We start from the raw sequence: 22,277 nt of genomic DNA on the forward strand, positions 1-22,277 counted from the left end.
TTGATTTATCTGTATGCTAAGTCGCTAACAGTCATAGCTTCCTCCATTTTGTACAGTGCAGTCTGTTTTTATACTGTAAAATGTTGAGCTCATGTCACAATATTTTCAAACAAATGTAAGGGATCTTCAACAAAAAGTTTTAGTTTTTGTAAAAAAAATTATTTTGCTTTGATATTTTTCAGTTTCAATATCAGTCGGGTTGTAACAGCTCATCGAAATCCAGGTGTTTCAATGTGATAAATGTATGTAAAGTGGAGGTGACGATCTTATATCGTGGACGCATCATGAAGAGGTGCTATATTTAGAGTGGAGTCACAGTCTGACGAGAGACATGCCCATGAGTTAGCTGGGGGCTAGCAGGGGCTAGCTGAGTTAGCTGGGGGCTAGCAGGGGTTAGCTGGGGGCTAGCAGGGGTTAGCTGAGTTAGCTGGGGGCTAGCAGGGGTTAGCTGGGGTTAGCTGGTTAGTAGTGACTGAACTTTCAAATCAAAACACTTCCATAGAGCAATTCATAAATTAATAACAACACCGTCCAAACAAATGCTCCGGTATTCCAGGAATACAAGAATACTTTCACAATAAAATCAGAGCGGAAACAAAAAGCAGATTGTGATTGCGATGGATTGCGACTCTACCCAAGATAGAATATGTTGTGTTCTCCATATGGTTCTGAAAGCTCCAGATAAGCTGGTGCAGAACTGGTGAGGTGGTACCAAGGTGGTAACGTTCTTTATGTTCGGTTCCCCTTATAATTACCACAAGTGTGTGACCCTGGTGGAGCCGGCGCTCGATATCAGACAGGCTGTGTTACAGTAGCAGCTCTGACTAATGTTGACTCAAGAAAAATCAAACAATACAACAACAGCGGTGAATGTGTTCGGAGACGAGCTGACACAAAGCTGTCATAATGCAGAGTGTGAAACAGGAAAAGGGATGAGCTCATGTCAGAGTGTGACACACTGTCATGTGACTTTACAGCTGTGGTGCTCTGCAGGTGTTCTCAGGGCTGGACGTCTGTTCTTAGTTACTCTGAACTCATGTTCACTGGCCTCATCTTTCATCTTAAACCACAGTAATTCTTCTTCTTCTTGTTATGTAACTTTCATCTTTATGTAAAGCTCCAGCAGGATAGCACCACTTCAGCTCAGTGGGGTGCCCCCCCCCCCAGCTGGATGACAGCCAGGACTCGTTTCTCTTCCTTGTTCCTCTCTGTTGGGTTGTTCCTGTCGGTGAAGTCCTGAGTGCAGACGGATCAAACCAACTTGTACAAACAGCTTCTCTTCATTAGTTGGACTAATTATACACTTGAATTATGACATAAATACAAACTCTCACAGTCATGTTACGTCTCTTTTCACACTCAGCTGAGCAAGCGGAGTTGCTTGTGATGACAGGAGTTTCTCGTTCCTCTTGTTTCTTTCAGATGAATTCAGAAAAGCCTCTGGGTTTGAGTTAGTGCTGGAATATTGGAAAATAAACAAATGAATCTTTACGTCTCATCTCATCCACAACTCTTCTCTCTCTCCGCTGCCCGTCCCCATCAAACGTTAAATCTCTTCTCTCCTCGGCTGTCAGCTGCAACACTCCTCCTCCCCTTTCACCTCCAGTCCTCCTGTCCAATCCGCTCCTCATCACATCCAGACCTTCTGCGTCTTCATCATTCCATCGCCATGACTACCACCAGTGCCCCCCCCCCCCCGATAATGACATCACAGTCTAACCGCCAAAGATTCTCTCTCCTCCCTCTCTTCCTGTTCTGTGCATAATAAAACATTTATTACTCCATTGATGATTAGAAAATACATTTCATCTTGATTCATGCTGCAACTAGTTTCTCACATTTTTGCAAAACCCAACAAGTAAACAAATGTGTTTACAATAAATACTCCACAGCTTCTCCTCGCACATAAAACCAAAGCACTAAAGGACCATCATTCACCTTTAGGATACCTGTTTGAGCAGGTAAGTGTAAATTCCTCTGACTAACAGTAGAAAGGATTTATTCTTCAGACAGCAAGTCAAGCTGCACAGCCACATGATTGTATATGAAGATGGACGACACGTCACCACCAGAGACTGTAAACAAAGATGGAGGTCGCCTCTGTGACGTCACCCACAGGTTTCTGAAGAGCAGTTTTGAAGCTCAGACTGAGCTGCTCTACTGTCGCCATCTTGGCAGTGCCTGACTCCGCCCCTAACTCCCACCTAATCCAAATATGGTCAAAGAGGAGGGGCGTGTGGAGCTGAGACTTCGGTGCATGCTGGTTTTATTGCAAACATACGCTCACCCACCTGTCACTCAAAGAGGCCACGCCCCCAATTCTCCATAACTTTAGTCCTTAATAAAATATAAACACGTGAGTTATATGAACAGATGTCATGAAGGATGAAATTAGCTCTAGAGACCAAAACAGTTTCTGTACCAGGCTGTAAACATGTTGATTTCTGCTGTAAAGTTGGACATTTTAACATGGGAGTCTATGGGGACTGACTCACTGTTGGAGCCAGACTGCAGAGGTCTAGCTAACATGGAGGCGGTGTGATTTATGACCTATACTGCAGCCAGCCACCAGGAGGCGATTGTTATGTTTCACCCATCTTTACATTGTCATTGGGTGATACACACCACATACTCTAAACTCAAGTCTTGCCTTTCACCTGGCCGCCTGCTGATGACGGTAAAGACACGAGGCAGTTTCAGCAGCAGACTGTGGGGGAGTAGACGGATGCCGTGTCTTGACAATCATATCTATTTCCTGTCACACTTCTTCTGGCGCTGACCCTCTCCTGCCTGTTAGCACTTTCGCCTCTTTTGTGTTTTACAATGTTGACAAATCACATTACGGAGTGAGTGTTAGCACCGGGGGTAGCTGTATACATTAACAGTGACAGGCAGAACGCAGATCCATGCTCTCCTTTCGCTCTCGATCTCCCTAGTCAGTTCAACTGGACTCTTCATCATCGGCATCCTGCAACAGCGGCGGACGGCAGCGAGTAAATAAAGATATGAAAAGCACACTGGGGGAGAAGGATTAGGAGAGGTGAGGAGGGAGCTGCTAGGGCAAGCGCTGCTGTGGACGTAGCCAGGAGGAAAGTGTGAAATATATAGGAGGGTAAACTATGAACGACAAACAATAACACGACAACTGAATGTGTATTTCACTAGAGTAAACCTTCATATAAACTGTTTGTATTAATCCCAGCGTCAGATACATAAAACTCAACCACTTTGTCAGCGAGATCCCAAAGTCTGTGTATTCATGAAAGCAGAAAAATGCATATGCAATCTTGTTACCAGATTTATAAACTCCTGCATAATTCATCGTTACACCAAGGAGGTTATATTTTTAGTCCCGTTTCTGTGTTTGTTAGTCAGCGGGATATCTCTGTGTAAGACGTCCTCTGACGATAGGCTGGTTCCACGCTGTACCTCCGGAAGAGAAAAGACCTACATCAACATATTAACACCACGTCATTATAACTTCTATACTCGGAAAAATAAGAAGAAATGTCGCTCAAAATAAGAAGTTCGGTTAGAAGTTAAAAGTTATAAAAATGGGGGGAAGCCTGCACCTGCAAAGCTCACCCACAGTCCCCCTCCTGATTGGTCTTTTTCTCTGCCGTCGCATGAACTTCATTTAAAGGTTTGTGATCGGACATGTATTTAAAGGGGTCCACTAGGCCCCTGGTTCTCAATGGACCCCCAGGGTCCTGAGAGGGTTCCTGAGGGTCCCCAAACAAATTATTTTCACAATAATTCCATCCATAAGTAAAACAGTGACAATATATGTGACTGTTCTGGTCACAGGTTTCACTTTCTGTAATAAAACATCTAAAAGCAGAAATCTTATCAGATGGAGGAACCCGGTCTAATCTGTGTCAGTTTAAGGGTCGGAGAACCACGGCGATAAACAGTACAGGCAGAAGCTGTAAGGGTGCAGAATGACTGAAGTAAAAATAAATAATAAATAATGAATACATGAACGTAATTAGCCTAACTTTGTGACTCTCGCCAAATCTGATTTCAACACCTGCGGATGGTCCGTGGTGTTCATCCGATCAGAGACGGTCTTTTTCTCTGCTGGTTAACTCAGTCTGACTGAACAAAAATATAAACGCAACATAAACTTGTTTTTCATGAGTTGAAATTCTCAGCAAACGTGTTTAACTCCATGTTAGTGATGATCCGTCCACCTGATAGGTGTGGCACACCCGTGACTACTGCACAGGTGTGCTTTACGGGGCCACAACAAAAGGCCACTTTAAAATGTGCACTTTTATTTTGAAAAAAACAAGGCATTTATTAGGTTCTGAACTGTTTGACAGATGAGCCTTTTTTTTGGGTTCAGGGTTGTGGATCAGAAAACGAGCCAGTATCTGGTGTGACCACGGCTGGTATATCTCCTCAGTACAGACTTGATCATGTTGTTGGTTGTGGAATCATGGACCGCTCCTCTTCAATGGCTGTGCGAGGTTTTGGATATCGGCAGGAACTAGAACAAGCTCACTCTGTCCAGATTCAGGGGCCACAAGACTCGACTAGACTAGACTGTCCCATCTCGGAGGCTCCTTCAAATGTGGCCGACAAAAGGCGTCCTTCCTCTCCTGGGCAGCGAAGCCTCCGACCGGTGGATCCTTCGCGGTCCAACCTATCCCAAGATTCATTGCGCACCGTGAATCAAAGCAAACAACACCGACAGAGAGCCTCTGTTAAGTAGTATTGTATTGGGTTTCATCTCAGTACAACTTTCAAAACCACAGGCCTTAAAACCTCAAGTCATTGTGAAAAAACAAAACAAAAACGTAGATGTTGTCAAGGTTGCTAGGCGACAGGAGCCGCGCTCTGCGATGCAGCGGCACAGCTGGCGACAAAAATCCTCCATAGAACCAGACGGTCTCGTTTCCGTTCGGCCTTCATGGTCTGTGGTCGTGTCTGGTGACGACACAGCTTTTGTGTTTATAGTAAAAGTCTCAGAACTTTTATTTCAACTCATGAAAAATGTTGTGTTTAGATTTTTGGTCTGAACTTAATGTGATTTTCTGTTTTGATTCAGATCCGGTTGCAAAAGCAGATTTTTTTTTTCTAAATGTTGTGTTAGTAAAAGGACTGTGAGTGCAGCTTTGGCTGAGGTACAGCATGTGTTTTAAAAAATGTTTATCATATACGTCAGTTATTATGAGACTGTGAGTATTGTGTTCTCAGGCCTGAGATCCACTTGGACAGGCAGATATAAATAGATGCGATGCTCTGCGGTCAGAGCAGTATCTGAAACAGGATGTTGTGAGCTGTTATTGTCAACTTATAATAATAATAATAATATTCTGCACTGTTCAGCAGATTCAGTTTGTGGTTGTGAATGGACCGCAGTTATCTAGCGCTTTTATCTAAAGTGCCACATTTCTGCGTTAACAGCCGAGCTCGGCTCAAGTTTAGACGTTTACAAGTTGTCGTCTGTGCGGAAGGTGGAACGAGCATTTATTTAGTACATACATTATTTATACTCCCGACCCGCAGTCGGTCTGTGAATAAAACCTAAAAGTTCTCTAAACTCTGCTTCGGTTAGTAACTAGATTTGTAGGTGAATACAGGTGATTTATTCCTCTATTCAGTCCCTGCATGTGGGAGTGAGGTGGAAAAGAAAGAGAGCAGAGAGGGGAGGGGTGGTTCAGAGAGAGGAGTGTTTCTTTTCCAGTGTGAGCATTCTGAATTGTGTTTTATTCACAGAGGTTATGGTCTCCCGCTTGTCAAACCAGTTCCATCAAACTAATCCCACTGTGTCAACGTTGCAGGATCCAACATGTAATAGAGAGGGGGTGGGGGGTGGGGCGGTGGGTGTTCACGGCTCAAAGTTTTGTCTTCATCCCCAAAGGCCTGTCAGCGCTGATGACACGCACACGGATTCAAGCCGTCTCTCTCTTTCTGGACATTTCAGGGCTTATGCAAAACAACGCGAAGATGTCATTTTCTAGATTGTTCTGAAAAAGGAAAGTAAATCACACATTTTCTCACTTACCCTATGTGGTATCTAGTCATATAGACAGATTAGTTCTGGTTACCAGCAGCGACAGCGGGGTGTTGGGGACTCCGACTGAAGCAGGAACCACCGAGGTGCTTTTGACTATTTTGACAGGTGTTTATGTCCCACATCAAAATGAAGGCTGAGTTCAAAGATAGGTAACTACTCATGGGTCAGAACCATAGACTTTATATAAAGATGGATGAAGCCTCTGTAAACCAAAGGTTTCTGAAGAGCGGGTTTGAAGTGGGCTGCTGCCGTCGTCACCTTGGCAGGGCCTGACTCCTCTTAACTCCCCGAGGTGGGGCGTGTGTGGAGCCAAGACTTCGGTCCATGCTGGTTTAATAATTGTGGCAAGCATTAGCTTCTGTTAGCTTCTTTTGCACAGGTGGGCGTCTTACTTAAAGGCTAACCCAAGGCTAAATTATTTGCGGGCTAATTAGCTAGTCAACAAGCTAAGGTTACACAACAGACATGGTGAGCGCAGACAATGATACCTGCTAATTAGTGCTAACATATAATAAAATAATACAGACGCACAGACGTTCTGTTGGTTGAATTAACTACACAGCAAAGACAAATGATCTATTGGATATTTACACCCATTAACACCCATAAACACCCACAGGTGTAACGCACCTGCCTGAACTTTTATAACTTTCATTCACATCCAATGAAGCGGGGAAAAAGGGGGAACTTATTCAACTGTAATGATGAAACTTCTTAAACAGAATTAAGTGACCCTGCGGCTATGTGTGTATATATATATATATATATATATTTATTTAATTTTAATTGACTATGAGTGTAACTGGTTGTGGTACAGAACGGTGTAATCAAATCTTTGAGTTAGTGACAAACGAAAAACGAAATCCCATTCTCCTCAGTTGTGTTGTGGTCGCCACAGAAGACAAATACAAATACAGTAGAAACTGTGGGACTAAAAACCACGAGAGGGAAGTGAAGAAAAGTGTGTTTTTCTTTTTGTAATTTGGGTGAACTGCTCCTTTAAGACACGACAGTATCTCTGCTCAGTCTCAGTCTCTCATTACCAAAACGCTCCACTTTTAGAAAATTCCTTCCAACATCTGCCCTGCCAGCATTTATTCTGTCTTCTGTCTTTCCTCTAATACTCACAGCAGCCGTTGCCATGCAACCACTCACGCCCGCATGCACACACTGTACGTATGACCGGTACTCAGTCGGCTGGTCGCTGAACGGGCTGTTAAGTATGGATGAGCACCGCACAGTAAACACTGACACGGCTTTGTTAGAAGCGACAGTAACGGGTTGCATTAAGTTTAAGACGACCACGTGTGAACGTTGCAGGCGGTTTGTTTCTCCCATGCAGCCGGACTGCGGCGCAACGTCCTCTCTCTCCTCCCCACCTCTGTAATTGAAGCAGTGGTATGCCAGGAATCCTTTGGAGTTTCTGGCCCAGAGGGAGGTGGTGATCTCTTCACTCACCAGGCTCTGGGTCAGACTAAGTTCTCTGTGGACTCCCATGCCGTTTATGTGCCGATATAAGCCTCATCGTAAAAGCCTGACGTGACCTCTGACCTCCCTGCTCTGGTGCGATTAAGAGAAGCTCACCATACAAAAGAAAAAAACAAAACAACAAAACAATGGAATTTATCTGAGACGTATAAACAGTGCAGTGTTGTAGCTCAGCGTGCTCTTACACTGAGAACTGAAAAACCGTCCTCTCGTCACAGGATCACATGACTGCGGCTCTGAGCACAATGAATTCACTGTCAAAGTGCTTCTGAGATTACCAACAATACGACTTTAATTCCACCGCTCACTCTACAGGGAACACACGTAAAAATAGTTCATGGCAGAACGGCCTTCAATTCCAGAATATTAAGTAATAATATACATTATATAAATATATAGATCGATAGTTCGATAGATCTCTAACGTGATAAATCTCTATTGGACAGAGGCAACCAAGCGTCCTCTACAGCTGTAGCTTTTAGCCAGCAAGAGGCGCCTTTTACTGCCCAATGAATGCTCCAATTAGAGCCACAAATAGACTTGAAGACAGACAGGGAGTGTGTGTGTGTGTGTGTGTGTGTGTGTGTGTGTGTTTCACATGCCTGCGCATATGCAGCAGTATAATAAATTCACGCTGCACAGAAGGCCGGTCCCCGCTCTGTAAAGAGCTGCTTTAGTAATAAGCGTCCGAGCATGTGTTGGTTTCTCTCTCGGCTCTCAGAGAAACATGTCCTTGTGTCTCTGAAGTTAAAACTGATGCAGATTAACAGCGATCACATGGTTTATACACATCTATCAGACAATATCCGCAACAGTTTGAAAACACAGTTATAACATAAACATATGTTTATTTTAAATTCAAAAGCGACTATTTTATTCCCTTTTTACACCAAATTTTGTGAGTTTTTTAACACGGGTAAACCTGCTAAAAGAAGGTGACTGACTCCTTTCACACTGCTGCACACGCACGCGCACACACACACACACACACACACACACACACACACACACACACACACACACACACACACACACACACACACAGAGCTACTAGCTGCCACGCTGACTCAGGGTCAGTGCTCCTGTAAAGTGTCGGAGCTTCAGTCGGCGACTGTGTGTTTTTAAAACTTATTTCGGGGCTGCAGCAGCTCATGTGCTCCGAAAGACGTCACGACATCACCGCCGATCAGAGCCGTAGCCGATAAAAACCCGTGACTGAATAATCCTAAATCTGTAAACTATGAAAGATATTGATTTTACAAGTAAGTAAAAGAAGAAGTTGGAGCCAGAGATCATTTTTAAATGATAAATGACTTTTCCTGTCGCTCCATTTACCTTTGCAGCCTGAGACCGAACCTGTGAACGCCAGCAGAGCACGGCGTTAATCTGTGTTGGTTGTGCTATTACCAGAGTTTGATTCTAATTTCATCTTGGCATGACTGAGTCTCTGTGTTGCCCACGAGCAGATTTTCTGTGTGGACGGAGCTGATTTGAATTGTTAAAAATGGTGCAGGCATATGGGCCACCAGAAGCACATGCATATGCAACAAATGACAGTTTCATCTGTGCCGACCCAAAGTCAAGAAATCCTCCAAAGTCAAGTCAGCTCTCACATTTAGTCGCCCCCCCCCCCCTTGCACTTCCTGCCCGTTTGACACGTGTTACGGCGTCCTTCTGAAAACTCCACAAAGTGTCGCCGGCTCTGTGGGATCGTTTTAAAAAGACACAGCGGGGGGAAATCTGATACAACGAGTTCCAGTAACTTCATCCGTTCTTTCTGCTGTAACTGACTCTCTCCGCTTTTTCGTTCCGGTGACAAATACATGAAAAAGCTGAATATAAGTAGTTCTCTAAACTAAACCATTTTGTCTTATTTGGCCTCCCAAGCACGAGGAAGTGCTGGCGGTCAGATGTCTGTCTACCTGTGAACCCGTGTGTTTTGGCATCGGTTCCTGTAGTTAATGTTTCTCTGCTAATCCAGCGGTTCACACGGGACAGGAAATATAAAAGGGCAGGTTCAGACAGATTACTCAAAACTAAAATTCAGCTTTTTCCTGTAACTGTATCCGTGTCCACAGAACAAACTTTCAACACATTCATGAAGGACTATTTCTTCACTAGAGGGCTGATTCGATGCCTTTTGATAAAACTGGAGTCACTACAAGACAGACTGTGAACACGTAATGTGCTTGTGACTTCCTTAAACAATTAACAATTAACAACATATCCTCATTATGTTGAGAGAAAACATGATGGTATTTGCTGTTGGTGTTTAGTTGCATATAAACATGCAAACGTTGCAGCAGGACATTTTTACAGTTGAACAATAAACTTTGTTTGTTTGACAAAGTCCAACTCAAGTTCCACTTACAATCTTTTTTCTGGAGCTTTTTAACTGTGCTCCAGATGTGCGAGTTCATCCATTGTACCGTTTAAAAGTTTAACCGTAAACATTCATTGGTGACCAACTCAAGGTCCACTTACATGCTTTTTCACAGATGCATCTACAGTTAGCTTATATCAGGAATGACAGTTTGTTGGTCGCCGCTTCAGCTGACCAGCATGTCTTCAGACAGCAGAGCTCACGAGAGCGGCTGCTAACTGCTCAGCCGCCAGGACACGGTTGAAAAGTTGAGGCCACAAACTGAAACAACAACTTTTAAATGAAACTCTGAGATCTTGTGACGTGAGGTGAAGAAGAGTTTTTCTGTTTCCTCTGTTTTTCTGAACCTGGGAAGGAGCTTATCGCACTGACTTTAGGGAAACATTTAATTATTAATATTCAGTCTGTGTTTAATCTTAATGATCGGGTCATGATTGGTTTTAAAAAAGTACAAAGAAACCTTGAAGAAACCAAAGCTCCTGGTTTTCATTCAGCTGCTTCCCTCAGAAGGATAAACAAAGGCAGTTGTGTGAAAACCACTTCAGCGTTCAACAATAACCCCTCTGGAGAAAGTCAGAGTGAGAATGCCCCTTTGCCTCAGCGTCACGGAGAGAAAACACAGCATGTCATTTAGTCTGACGAGGTGCAGGAGTACTTACCTTGCAGCCCTCACATGCACTGACACCGTAGTGGTATCCGGAGGACTTGTCCTGGCAGACGAAGCAGGGCTTGTAGACTCTCGGAGGGGGCGGCGGCGACGGCGGGCTGGGGACGAGCTCCTCGGAGCTGGTGCTCTGTGTTTCAATGGCTGCGGGAAATAAAAACAAGAGGAGGAAGATGAGGAAGACGAGGAAGCTCGTTTTGAAATTATTAATTTAGACAATGAAACTAGGAAAAGACATTTATACGTAAAAATGAAGAGAGAATACATCAAAATATCTAAGCAAATGTAGGATGGACTACCATGACATTTGACCATTCATGTTCCCCTCAGGGTGAATTATTGTCTTAAAGTTAAATATTCACACTAATACTACAGGTTAAGACCAAATTAAATGAAAGCTCCTCCAGTGTAAAGGTCTGTGTCCATGTGTAGTGTGATTATAGATCAGGTCTAGCTTCTATATTAATACTGTGAAAGTATCAAAGCCTCAGTCCACAGAGAAATGCACACAGCCTGTATTCAGAAACTGAGCCTTAAAACCAGCCGTCAGGACTTCTGGAACTTTGTGATGTCACAACAAAGCAGTCACCAAGCCCCGCCCACCTGGACCCACCATCCAAACCTTTACAGGATTTAGTTTCTCTGAGTGTTTTTACCTGAAATCTGCTATATTTTTATTGGATTACTCAGAAAACAGTCAGCCAATCAGAAGAGAGGCTCAGAGCCTCCTCTCTTCTGATTGGCTCACCGACCTGTTGTTGCTAGAGCTCCAGAGAGAAGCCTGTTCCTCTCTAATGAACCAAGATAAAAAGCTTTCTGAAGAATGTGGAAGAAGAAGTGAAAGGTCAACAGGAAAAACAAATCCCAGAAAGGAGTTTGAGGACACATTACACAACCGTGTTTATCTAAGATGTGCTTTTAATTTGTAATCTTCAGATACAAAAATACTAACAATGCTTCAACATAGAGGCCAGCAATCACAGCACACTTAGCATCCTGAAGTGAAAATGTACCAGATCTTGAATCTGTGCTGAGACCCAGCTGCTGTCCTCATGAACGCAACTTCTCCACATAGAAAATGGAGAACAGTCTCTCCAGCATCTCTGCTGATTAGATTACATTCTTCCGTACTTCATCAGAGTAAACTCAATTACTGATGGTAAGGGACAAGCTCTTATAATTACTGGACCATCGTCCTTGCATGGAATTACCTGGCGGTTTAATCTAATCTCCTGCTACATTCTCCCTGTGTGACTTTTTGCGCACGTCGAATTTGCAGCTTTGCATTTGGCAACTTCAGTGACTCGAGGGAAGACTTAACAAGTCGGCGGCACACACAGCGCTGTACACGAGGATAAATGTTACCTCTGGAATAAGGGATGAGAAAGCAAAATGACCAGGAAGGTTAATTAAAATCTATCAATTCTCACTCTTATCTGAGTTTGAGGAGAAGTTTGGGCGGCAAGGAAAAGTCTCTGTGACTTGTTATGAAACAGCGACGGCATCAAACGCTTAAAAGTTCTGCGAAATCTTTAAGCAGACTCACATGAAGTTGACATAATGGTGCTGGGTTAGGATTTAGAGAAAAGTTTGCTGGTGTGGATTTAAAGCGGTGTTCATCTGAGAATAAATAACTTCAGTGGGAGAAGTCAGCCACGTTATTTCTTCAACGACTGCAGCGTGACCCGGGTTTCATTGACGAGGACGGAGAGACAGACGTTCGTTTTCTCTGAAGTGAGGTCATGTCGTTGCTCTGAATGCACCAAACGCTTTCCCTCTGTCGCTGGCAGAGAGCGGTCAGAAGCAGCTTGCACATAAAGATGTACGATGAGACTTCACACTGGAGACGAGCCAGCGGTCTGACACACAAAGCCATCTGATGGGGAGGGAAGCGGGAACACACACACACACACACACACACACACACTGCATTTTGTGTTGTTATTTCATCCAAGTATATTAAGCGCATGCTATTGTAATCTCCTGCCTTTGCTTAAAATGCTACAGAAAAAAATATCTTTATTTTTCCTGCTTTTTAAAACATGAAAATATCAATAGCAACTGAATTTACATATATAATGTAAAATAACATAAAAAAACCTGTAACTGTGAATAACCATAAAAGAATTCATACATTGATTCATACATTTGCAGATTTATTATAATTTCACCAAAAATATATTTTTTATTTAATAGATGAAACTGTTAAATTCAAGTTTAATACTCCTTATATATATATTATATATAATTAGCAACAATTACCAGTAAAATAAGAATATATCTTATATCTTATTTAATTATGGAAGTTTTCGCAACAAAAACATTAATTAATATATTAAATAAATGTGTTTTTATCATTGAAAACAGCAAAAATTACTGTAATTTCACAGATGGTGACTTGTCTTATATTTCTGTAACTTTTAAAATTTAGATTAACTGCTAGCAAGTTGGCACGTCCAGACGAAGTGCAGGACGATGGACCAACAAAATCCACGCTTGTGTATTCCCAGCGGTTTCTAGGGCAAGATAGGAACCATGAGATGTCACAACAACTTCCCACCAACCCTCCTCATCTTCAGTGTTAAGGCTGTTCCGAAGCCAAGGTTGCAAGCATCAGCATGAACGAAATGAAAAACGGGGCGTGTGAAATCGGGGAACCTCGAGAAAGGTGCTGATGTGATGCAATTTTTTCGAAACATCCATGGCTTCCTGATATTCATCGTCATCCTAATGAAAAAGGTGCATCCATCCCGGTGGGCACGTGGCTCAACATGGCAGGTGAAGTCCTGGACGAAGTGGAACTGAAGTGGATCGAGGAAATGACTTCCCCGTCTCACAGCAGTCTTGAGTCAAGCGACTCGTCAACAAATGGCAAGGGGGTACGAGTCTTTTGGCGTGACGTGATTCAAACCCCTGACGTCCGCACAGAACCTTGGATCAACACTGTTTCAGTCACATCCAGGGCAGTCCATGGACCAGACTCAGTGATGGAACATCTGCCGTATCTGGTCCTGAATGAAATGGTTTTTTAGGTGAGGAGACGTGCGATGAGGTCAAAGATTGATTGATGGGCTTCACGTCTTTCACATTTTCAGCCATATTAGTTTGTCCGAGGTGACCGTCAAACATGGTGATGAAACAGGTGAGAAGACCGCACGGGGGCCAACCTTCGTCTCTCCTCGAGTTTTTCTTCAACTACCTTCAGCTTTTAAGTGGATGGAAAGATGGAAAGATGGAAACCTCATGGATAAGCAGATATAGCTAATGGATGGATGAATGTTACATATATTGAGAGATTATATATAAAGTTTACAGTAGAGGACACTACATATAGAGCGCTGTTGATGAACACTATTGTCCACAAAGAATGAATATGCACAAAGGAAACAGAGAAGGTCCTCACAGCTGCATAAAGTCTATTTTTTTTTAAAGGAGTTATATGAAAGTTTTGCTATCGCTACATAGCTAACGTTAGCATGAACAACTGTCTACCAATCTAGAAGAAACTTCATTCCTTTACCTGCCAAAGAGCTGTTTCCAATGGTAGAAAACAACCCCCTTGTTTTGCTTCTATTTCTATCACTTCTCTTCTTCTATGGAAGTTAGCATGCTAACCAGCTAGCACTGGCTGCCAGAAGCTCTCAGCAAAACAGGTAAAAAAAGTGACCATGCTCTATTTTTGTTTTACTATAATTCTTCTTCTTCCTAATCTCTCTGTTCCACCTTCTTGGAATTTTATTGATGCTGTGTTTAAACTTGTGCAGCAGCTAGCAATTACTTTGATTATTTCATTTCATGATCATGCAGCTCACAGTGTGTGAACGGTTGCTTGTCTGAATAAAAGAAGTGGCTCATTTTCCCCCAAAAGCTCCATTCATCCCTTTCTCCCCTTTCCACAAATCACAATATCACAGAAGCTCCCGTATCAAACATACAATAAGTGAAACAAGGTGCTCACATCAGGTGATGCTGATGAGGATGTATGACTACTGGAGCAAAAAACAACTTTTGCCACTCATATGCCTCGGGAACATTTGTGATAGCTGGGTAGTCCCACAATGAGGAGAGGCTGCGCCAACAATTCAACCCCACTGCCTATTTGAAACTCATGGCTGCATCTGGGAGGCAGCGTGACCACCTGCAGACAGATGGGATGCATAAACGTAGACGCATTACACCACCTCAGAGCCTGTGTGTGTGTGTGTGTGTGTGGATGAGTGCATGGGGGTGGTCAAAGGGTACCTGTACGGTAGTGTATAGGCCCTATCAGGTGCAGGGGAGCCTTTTTCCATTTTCTGCATGATTAAACTTTGAGTCGACTTCCCTGCATGTTAACATACAGAGAAAGCTCCATTAGAGGAATAAAGGCTGGTGACAGACAAGCGCATACGGCGAGTCTGGCTTAAGAGCAGGCAGAGAAAAATGTGTGGCTGCCACGGCTGCTGAACCCTTAGCCTCTGGCTGAACCTACCAGAGGGGTCAAACAGGAAAGCACACACTCCCTGCTGGAGGCTGCAGGCTGAATGAGGGGAAAGTCTAAAGAAAACAGCTCCTCTGATTGCTCTGTCCACCGGGACTGAGCCCGCTGACAAAAGGACAGCTCTGATACACGCAGCTACTGATACTGTCTTTTGTTAAATATCAGTCAGTGTGAGGGATGAGCTCAGAAAAACACACAGCTGATGAAGGTGTACATGAACTGACAGCTTTACTCTTTCAGTTTATCTCCACGGACAACATGAAGACGTGGTCTGATAATCTCATCATGGCGTGGTGCAGCTTTGTCAATCATGTGCCACTGCCTACAACAACTCATATTTTAGTACTTTTGTTACTTTAAAAAAATTTAAAGCTCCATGTTTTCTTCTTCTTCTGTGTTTTATTTGAAGTGTTGATTCATAAGAAGATATATTTGTGGTTTTTAAGAACCAAAAACCATCTCAGTGTAGTTTTACATCTCCTCTCTCAGGCTTCTCTCTGGAGCTCTAGTATCAACAGGTCGGTGAGCCAATCAGAAGAGAGGAGGCTCTGAGCCTCTCTTCTGATTGGCTGACTGTTTTCTGAGTGATCCAATAAAAACATAGCATATTTCAGGTAAAAAAAACACTCAGAGAAACCAAATCCTACAAGGTTTGGATGGTGGGTCCAGGTGGGCGGGGCTTGGTGACTGCTTTGTTGTGACATCACAAAGTTCCAGAAGTCCTGACGGCTGGTTTTAAGGCTCAGTTTCTGAATACAGGCTGTGTGCATTTCTCTGTGGACTGAGGCTTTGATACTTTCACAGTATTAATATAGAAGCTAGAGCTGATCTATAATCACACTACACATGGACAGAGACCTTTACACTGGAGGAGCTTTAACAGTTTTGCCAGATTATTATTAATCATTTTAGGAGATAATAATCCCTCATTGCACAGGAAATGTTAGGAAACGCAGTTTAGGTAAATACAGTTCAACCAAAAAGTCACACTTTTTGTAAATTAGCTGGCATCTTCTCATGCCACTATTCCATCATATACACTGATATTAAAATTGCATATTTTAATGAGTTTGCCAACCTAATTGCAAACGCAGTGAATTATTGTCAATTAGAATGAAACTTTCTTTGCGTTGTAGCCCACACAGTCTGTAAATAGCCGTTGATATTTAAACCCAGGCCTGTTCCAGACTGAGAGAACATCCGTGGTTCTGAAACACAAACACATCTGTCTGATTAAATTATTACAAATGATCAGGGATCTAAAACTGAATCACAAACAGCATCAGTAAAATAACTGATCATATTACATATTTTCCATTACCTGTTCTAAATGGAAATATTCTCCACAACAATTAAAATTAAAATTCATTCTAATTAATATTCTTAATCAACTGACAGGTTTACACTCCAGCTTCCTTTTGGGTCGCAGTGAGCAGGTCCGATTAAAGAATGAACAAAACCAATAATAAAAAACTACTCAATGACAGGAAAACCAAAAATGTAAACTCTGGATAAAATGTATGACGCGGAAACATAAACATATATTACTGCTGACAGTTCCATTACGTCATATTTTATTTTGAAATCATCGGACATTAGTTTGTATAATTTAGCTATAAAAATAGCTGCATTTTCTTCATGTGACTCAGGCTTGTTACCGTGACAACATCGCCTGTTTTTAGTGTGTGTTCAACGTGTCTGCAGACGGCTCTGCTGTAAAACACGCAACGTAAATAAAGATCATTCTTTCTTTCTTTCATTAAACCCATAAACGTCAGAACATGGAAGATTTGGTGTTTTCTGGTCGTCTGTCTGTCCGCCCGATTCTCGTGGACACAATATCTCTGTGATGCCTTCAGGGAACTCCTTCATATTTGGCACAAAAATTCACTAGGGCTCCAGGATGAACTGATAAAATTTTGGGGGTCAAAGGTCAAGGTCATGGTGACCTCACAAAACATGATTTTGGGCTTTTTGAATGCAATATCTCCACAACACCCTGTGGGAATTTCTTCAAATTTGGTACAAATGCTCATTTGGACTCAAGGACAAAGTAATGGTCAAAGGTCAAAGGTCAAGGTCACATGATCTCAGAAAACACTTTTTTTTTTTTTTTAGCAAATACTCAAGACTTGACACAGCAATTATGACAATTTCACACAAATGGTTAATATTTTATACGTCTCTGGATAAAACAGGGTTGTAACCTGAAACTAGGCAGCAAATGATGCGACCAGCCGGGAGTCGGACCGGGAACTCGCCGTTCAGAGTATTAGAGCCCATGTGGTATGCATCCTAACCATTCGGCTCAGATCAGATCACCCGAAACCTTTGGAACGTTTTAGCTCAAATATGGTCATTAGATTGTGTTTGATCTGTTGGCAGCTTCCCTCCAAATACAGGCACCACAATCAGCCCCCCAACACCCAAAACGAGCAGTGTGAGGCAGGGTGTGAGGGTACTTGTACATTATAGAGAAATAAACTGCAGAGCTGCACCTAAATAAAACCACATCCTTGTATCCAGTTCCCTCTGTCTGACAACATGTTAAGTTACATGGTCCACACAACAGATGGCAAACAACCTGAAGCAAAGTCTGTCGCAGCACACAGGCAATTTCACACAATGACGCCACATTGGAAATTAGGACAGAGCTGCGTTTCTGCTGCAAATAAAGGAAACGACGGCGTGTTTAAAGTCCAAGGCTTCATTTTAATCTCAAAATCAACCGCGCACTAGAGCGTTAAAATCGCAGTGATTTAATTAAACCTGACGAAATTATAAGAGATCACCAGAAACAGGAAGAAAAGGGAACAAAAGAAGGAGAGAAAGAGAAGCGTTTCCTGCAGCTCCTCGGGGTATTTGTGTATTTGGTTTGTGTTAAGGGGAAAGCTGTGGTGGTTTGGATGTGGAGTGGTGGGCATAGACTAAGAGGATTAGAGGAATAGGAATAGCAGTTGGTGGATCCCGTCCCTCTCCTCCACCTCCTCCACCTACTCCTCCTCCTTCTCCTCCTCCTCTCTTCTTCCTCCACTCAGCTGACGCTCCATCCAGTCTGGAAGTGTTTTTCTCTTCCAGGTTTTCTCTGCAGGAGTGCCCAGCACATAGCTCACATACAGCAGGCCCAGTCAGAGGAAATAGTCAAAGTTCACTCAGAGTACACCAAATTAGAAGCAGCTTTGCTCTGCTCTACTATGGGTTTTATGGAGAGGGACACTCAGAGGAGCTTTAAACACAAGGAAAAGAGGAAAAGAAACAAAAACAATAACAAACAGTCATGTGACTTCATGTCTGGTGGGGAAATGGATCATCTATTCTACATTTTACATAACGAACTACTCAAACTTGACTTTATATCTTCTTCTTCTTCTTTATGAACTGTCAAATTATTATTATACGACTGGTGTTTGGGTTTACAGATTCCCAGGAAGTCATTTGACCAAACCCACCCCTGACCCCTCCTCCTGCCCCCCCGTGACCCCACGGCAACCCCGGGGTGACTGCAGCGCCGAGGTCAAACCACATGTTGAAGGGAAGCTCTCTCACTCTACCCACCAAAAACACAACAGGTGCAAGCCACTTCAAAGCTTTCATAAAAACTGACTGAGCAGCTAAGACAGCCATAAAAGCAGATGATAGACGGGAAAGCTCAGCGAAGGAACGCAGGAAGAGGAATAAGGCCGTTAAAATGTGAGAGGTTTCTTTTTAATCCGCAGGAATTCATGGCCTTAAAAGCACAGAGCAGGTCCGCCAGCACTTTGAGATGGAGCTGGATTCTCTTACGTTGGCTCTTTAGAAAACAGTTAAAAGAAGTGAACCGGCTGCTCTGTGACGGGTGTGGCCAACAAGGGGAAAAAATCCAATTCAAAACTCATAATGTTCCAGCTGAACTTCCACTCCCACCCAACCCAGCTGGTCACCAATAAACCGATGTGCTCAGTTACTGAGAGGTGGTTACAGATCGTTGTTCATTAAAGCTCCTCCAGTATAAAGGTCTGTGTCCATGTGTAGTGTGATTATAGATCAGGTCTAGCTTCTATATTAATACTGTGAAAGTATCAAAGCCTCAGTCCACAGAGAAATGCACACAGCCTGTATTCAGAAACTGAGCCTTAAAACCAGCCGTCAGGACTTCTGGAACTTTGTGATGTCACAACAAAGCAGTCACCAAGCCCCGCCCACCTGGACCCACCATCCAAACCTTTACAGGACTTGGTTTCTCTGAGTGTTTTTACCTGAAATCTGCTATATTTTTATTGGATCACTCAGAAAACAGTCAGCCAATCAGAAGAGAGGCTCAGAGCCTCCTCTCTTCTGATTGGCTCACTGACCTGTTGTTACTAGAGCTCCAGAGAGAAGCCTGAGAGAGGAGATGTAAAACTACACTGAGATGGTTTTTGGTTCTTAAAACCACAAATATATCTTCTTATGGATCAACACTTCAAATAAAACACAGAAGAAGAAGAAAATATGGAGCTTTAACTCAATTTAAAACAGTCTACAGAGCGCGCATGTTGAAAGTAAAATTGTATAAAATATAGTTGATCCCAGCGGTGACAAATGTAAATGCCTCATTGATCCATACATACTGTCTGTGTCCCAGCTTCATAACATTCTGCAGAGATATATTTCAAACACTGTCTCAGACTCTAAACTAAATATCACCCAATCATTGTACAGGACTCGTTTGATATTTGCTTTTGTTGGCTGATATTTTTAGACTGAAGTCATTAATTCTGCTGGTATTCACAATCTTAAAACGTGATCATTCAAGCAGTCAGGACTTTTTCCTTTTCTTTTCTTTTCTTTTCTTCTCTGAGTTCCTGAAAACACTATGACAGGGTAAAACTCTACACTGCAACCTGAAGAAACAGAACAGTTGACATGGATCCTGCTACAAATACATAAATCTACAGAGTCTGAAGTTATTTTTCGATTGTTTCCCTTACATTCATTTAGGAACTAAAGCCCTTCATTTTAAATTTTAAAGTAAATCCATATAGATGTTTATGTAAACATCTTTAAAATAAGTAAAAGAAAATTAAATGAAATTGATCCTATACAGTTCCATTTATTCAGTATTCAGTTAGCATCTCTGTTGAAGCCCAGTATTCATGTTAAATGTTTTGACCTCAGATTATCATTGTTCCCAGAAAATATATGAAAAATATACAACAATATACATTGAAAGTTTTTAGTTCCTGTTTCTATTTATGTCAACATATTGGTTGTTAAGCAAATAATAATAAAAAAGATATTTGTTATTTCAGAAGATAAGGACATGAAATATCTATTATTTTTTATAAAGGTTGTTTGGTACAAAGCCCCAACAAAAATCACATTATCAGAATTTTTTATATATTTTTTTCAGTGAATATGAAACGCACAAATGTCGATTCATATTCACGCAATCACAATATGATTTTACACATTGTTCAGCGACATGAGGAGAAGGTAACGTGAGATAAGGACAGCAGCAAATAAAATGAAATAATAGACTAAATTAATTAATAATAATTCGACTTTATAGGTGTTTTTCTGGAGTTCCTTTGCTGATTATTTCATTCTAACAAAAAATATATATATATAAAAATAATTACACCTCAGTGCCCCTTGAATTAAAACACTGACAGTAAAGACACAAAGCGACTCTGGGATCTGAGTGTAACTGTAGATTCAGAGCTAAACTTTAACATCCTCATTCTTTCAAAATAAAGAAAGAATTAAAGTCCTTTGTTCTCAAGAAGACTTTTAAAAAATGACTCCAACCAGCAGGTTTGACTTGTACTCTGGTGTCAGATGCTGCAGCTGATTAAGGGCCCAGCAGCCAGAGTCCTCCTTTACAGCAGCAGAGTGGATTACATCAGAATCAGATTCCATTTGTGGTCTATAAAACGCTGAATGTTTCACAGCCAGGAACATATCTGTGGTCTGCTGCTGCGTTTGCGACCCGCTCGGACCTCCCTGCTGGTCCGGGTCATGTCTGCTGCTGGAAGTCTTTTAAATCAAGAATTAAAATGTTCCTGTTTAAATCACATGACACTTTACTTTAAGTTCCTCTATTTAACATTAGAAAAAATTATATAAACATTTGTTTAATTGTTTATAACACACTAATAATGAATTTGTTAACGCTATAACTCCTCCTGTTACAGCTGTATAAACAAATAATTATTGACAATAAAGTAATACGCTAAAATTGAATCATACAATTGTTATCAAATATTGTGCATTAATAAATACATAAAATATCCTTAAATCTGCTCACAATATATGCCTTATTCTATTAAACCATTACATTTCTGTCTTCTAGTGTTACTTATTAAATTAAATCTAGTGATATTTCTTCAAATCTTTTTGTTTATTCTGTTTTATTCCATAACAGGTTTTTTTCATCTTGTATTTTATTTATTTTATTTTGAAATGCTGTTTATTCGCATTCTTTAACGGCCTTTTGCTTTTTTTTATATTTTTGTTTTTTTTTTACATCTTGTTGTGCGTTGTTGTTGAAAGGTGCTATACACCTGAACTCGCCGTGCGCTCACACATAAAAAAAAATGTTCTGTTTTGTTTTTAAGAGGCAATTAAATTGTCATGTGGCAGGAAAATTCTCTGGAACCAGATTAAAAAAATTATTTAGGGGTTTTTTAAAGGCTCCGCCGGTGACATAAGAAAAAATGAATCGCTCCTGGAGAAATAAAACATGAACATGTGTCTGGTCCGGTGGAGCAGGAGCCTGTGGCACTTTAAGGAGCTATATGTGACATTTTGATATTTATTAAAAGGCCAGCGTCGCTGCCGAAACACGGTGTCAGTTTAACCCTGGTGGGAGCTGAACGCTGCCCTAATCATGACAATTAAACACGCCTGGCATCAGCCAGCTCTGCTTTCATTTCACTCTTGTACACGGCTTTTTATTTCCCCCCATCCACCTTTCATTTAACATGCCCACTAAATTAGCTTGGTGTTCAAGCTGTGCTAATGGCCTTTCATGTCCACATCAGAGGAGCTTAAGCCTTGAAGACAAAAAGGCCCCAATTATCCCATACCATCGCCTGTACAATACATATCAGGCTGGAACATCACACTGTCTTTTTAAGTCACAATAGCAGCAGTTGTTTGTAGAGGATCACCTCTCCAACTCCTGTCTGATAGTTTCTGGATTTGTTTTTGATAAAACGACTTTGACTGAAATGAATTCTTATTTCTGCAGCGTTGGTATCGTACGCGGCGATTC

The 22,277-nt window shown here is 41.9% G+C and overlaps 1 protein-coding gene across 1 annotated transcript in view; it reads right to left on the minus strand.

Annotated features, from left to right (window-relative positions):
* Positions 1 to 22,277, minus strand: part of rarb (retinoic acid receptor beta) — a 58,488-nt gene that overhangs the window by 32,361 nt on the left and 3,850 nt on the right. Inside the window, exon 2 of the mRNA XM_022757285.1 lies at positions 10,556 to 10,704. Within this exon, the coding sequence (XP_022613006.1) occupies positions 10,556 to 10,704 (149 nt within the window). The remainder of the gene's footprint in view (positions 1 to 10,555; positions 10,705 to 22,277) is intronic.

The sequence above is a fragment of the Seriola dumerili genome, unplaced genomic scaffold, assembly GCF_002260705.1.
Source record: "Seriola dumerili isolate Sdu_G_001 unplaced genomic scaffold, Sdu_1.0 BDQW01000273.1, whole genome shotgun sequence".
Lineage (NCBI taxonomy): Eukaryota > Metazoa > Chordata > Actinopteri > Carangiformes > Carangidae > Seriola > Seriola dumerili.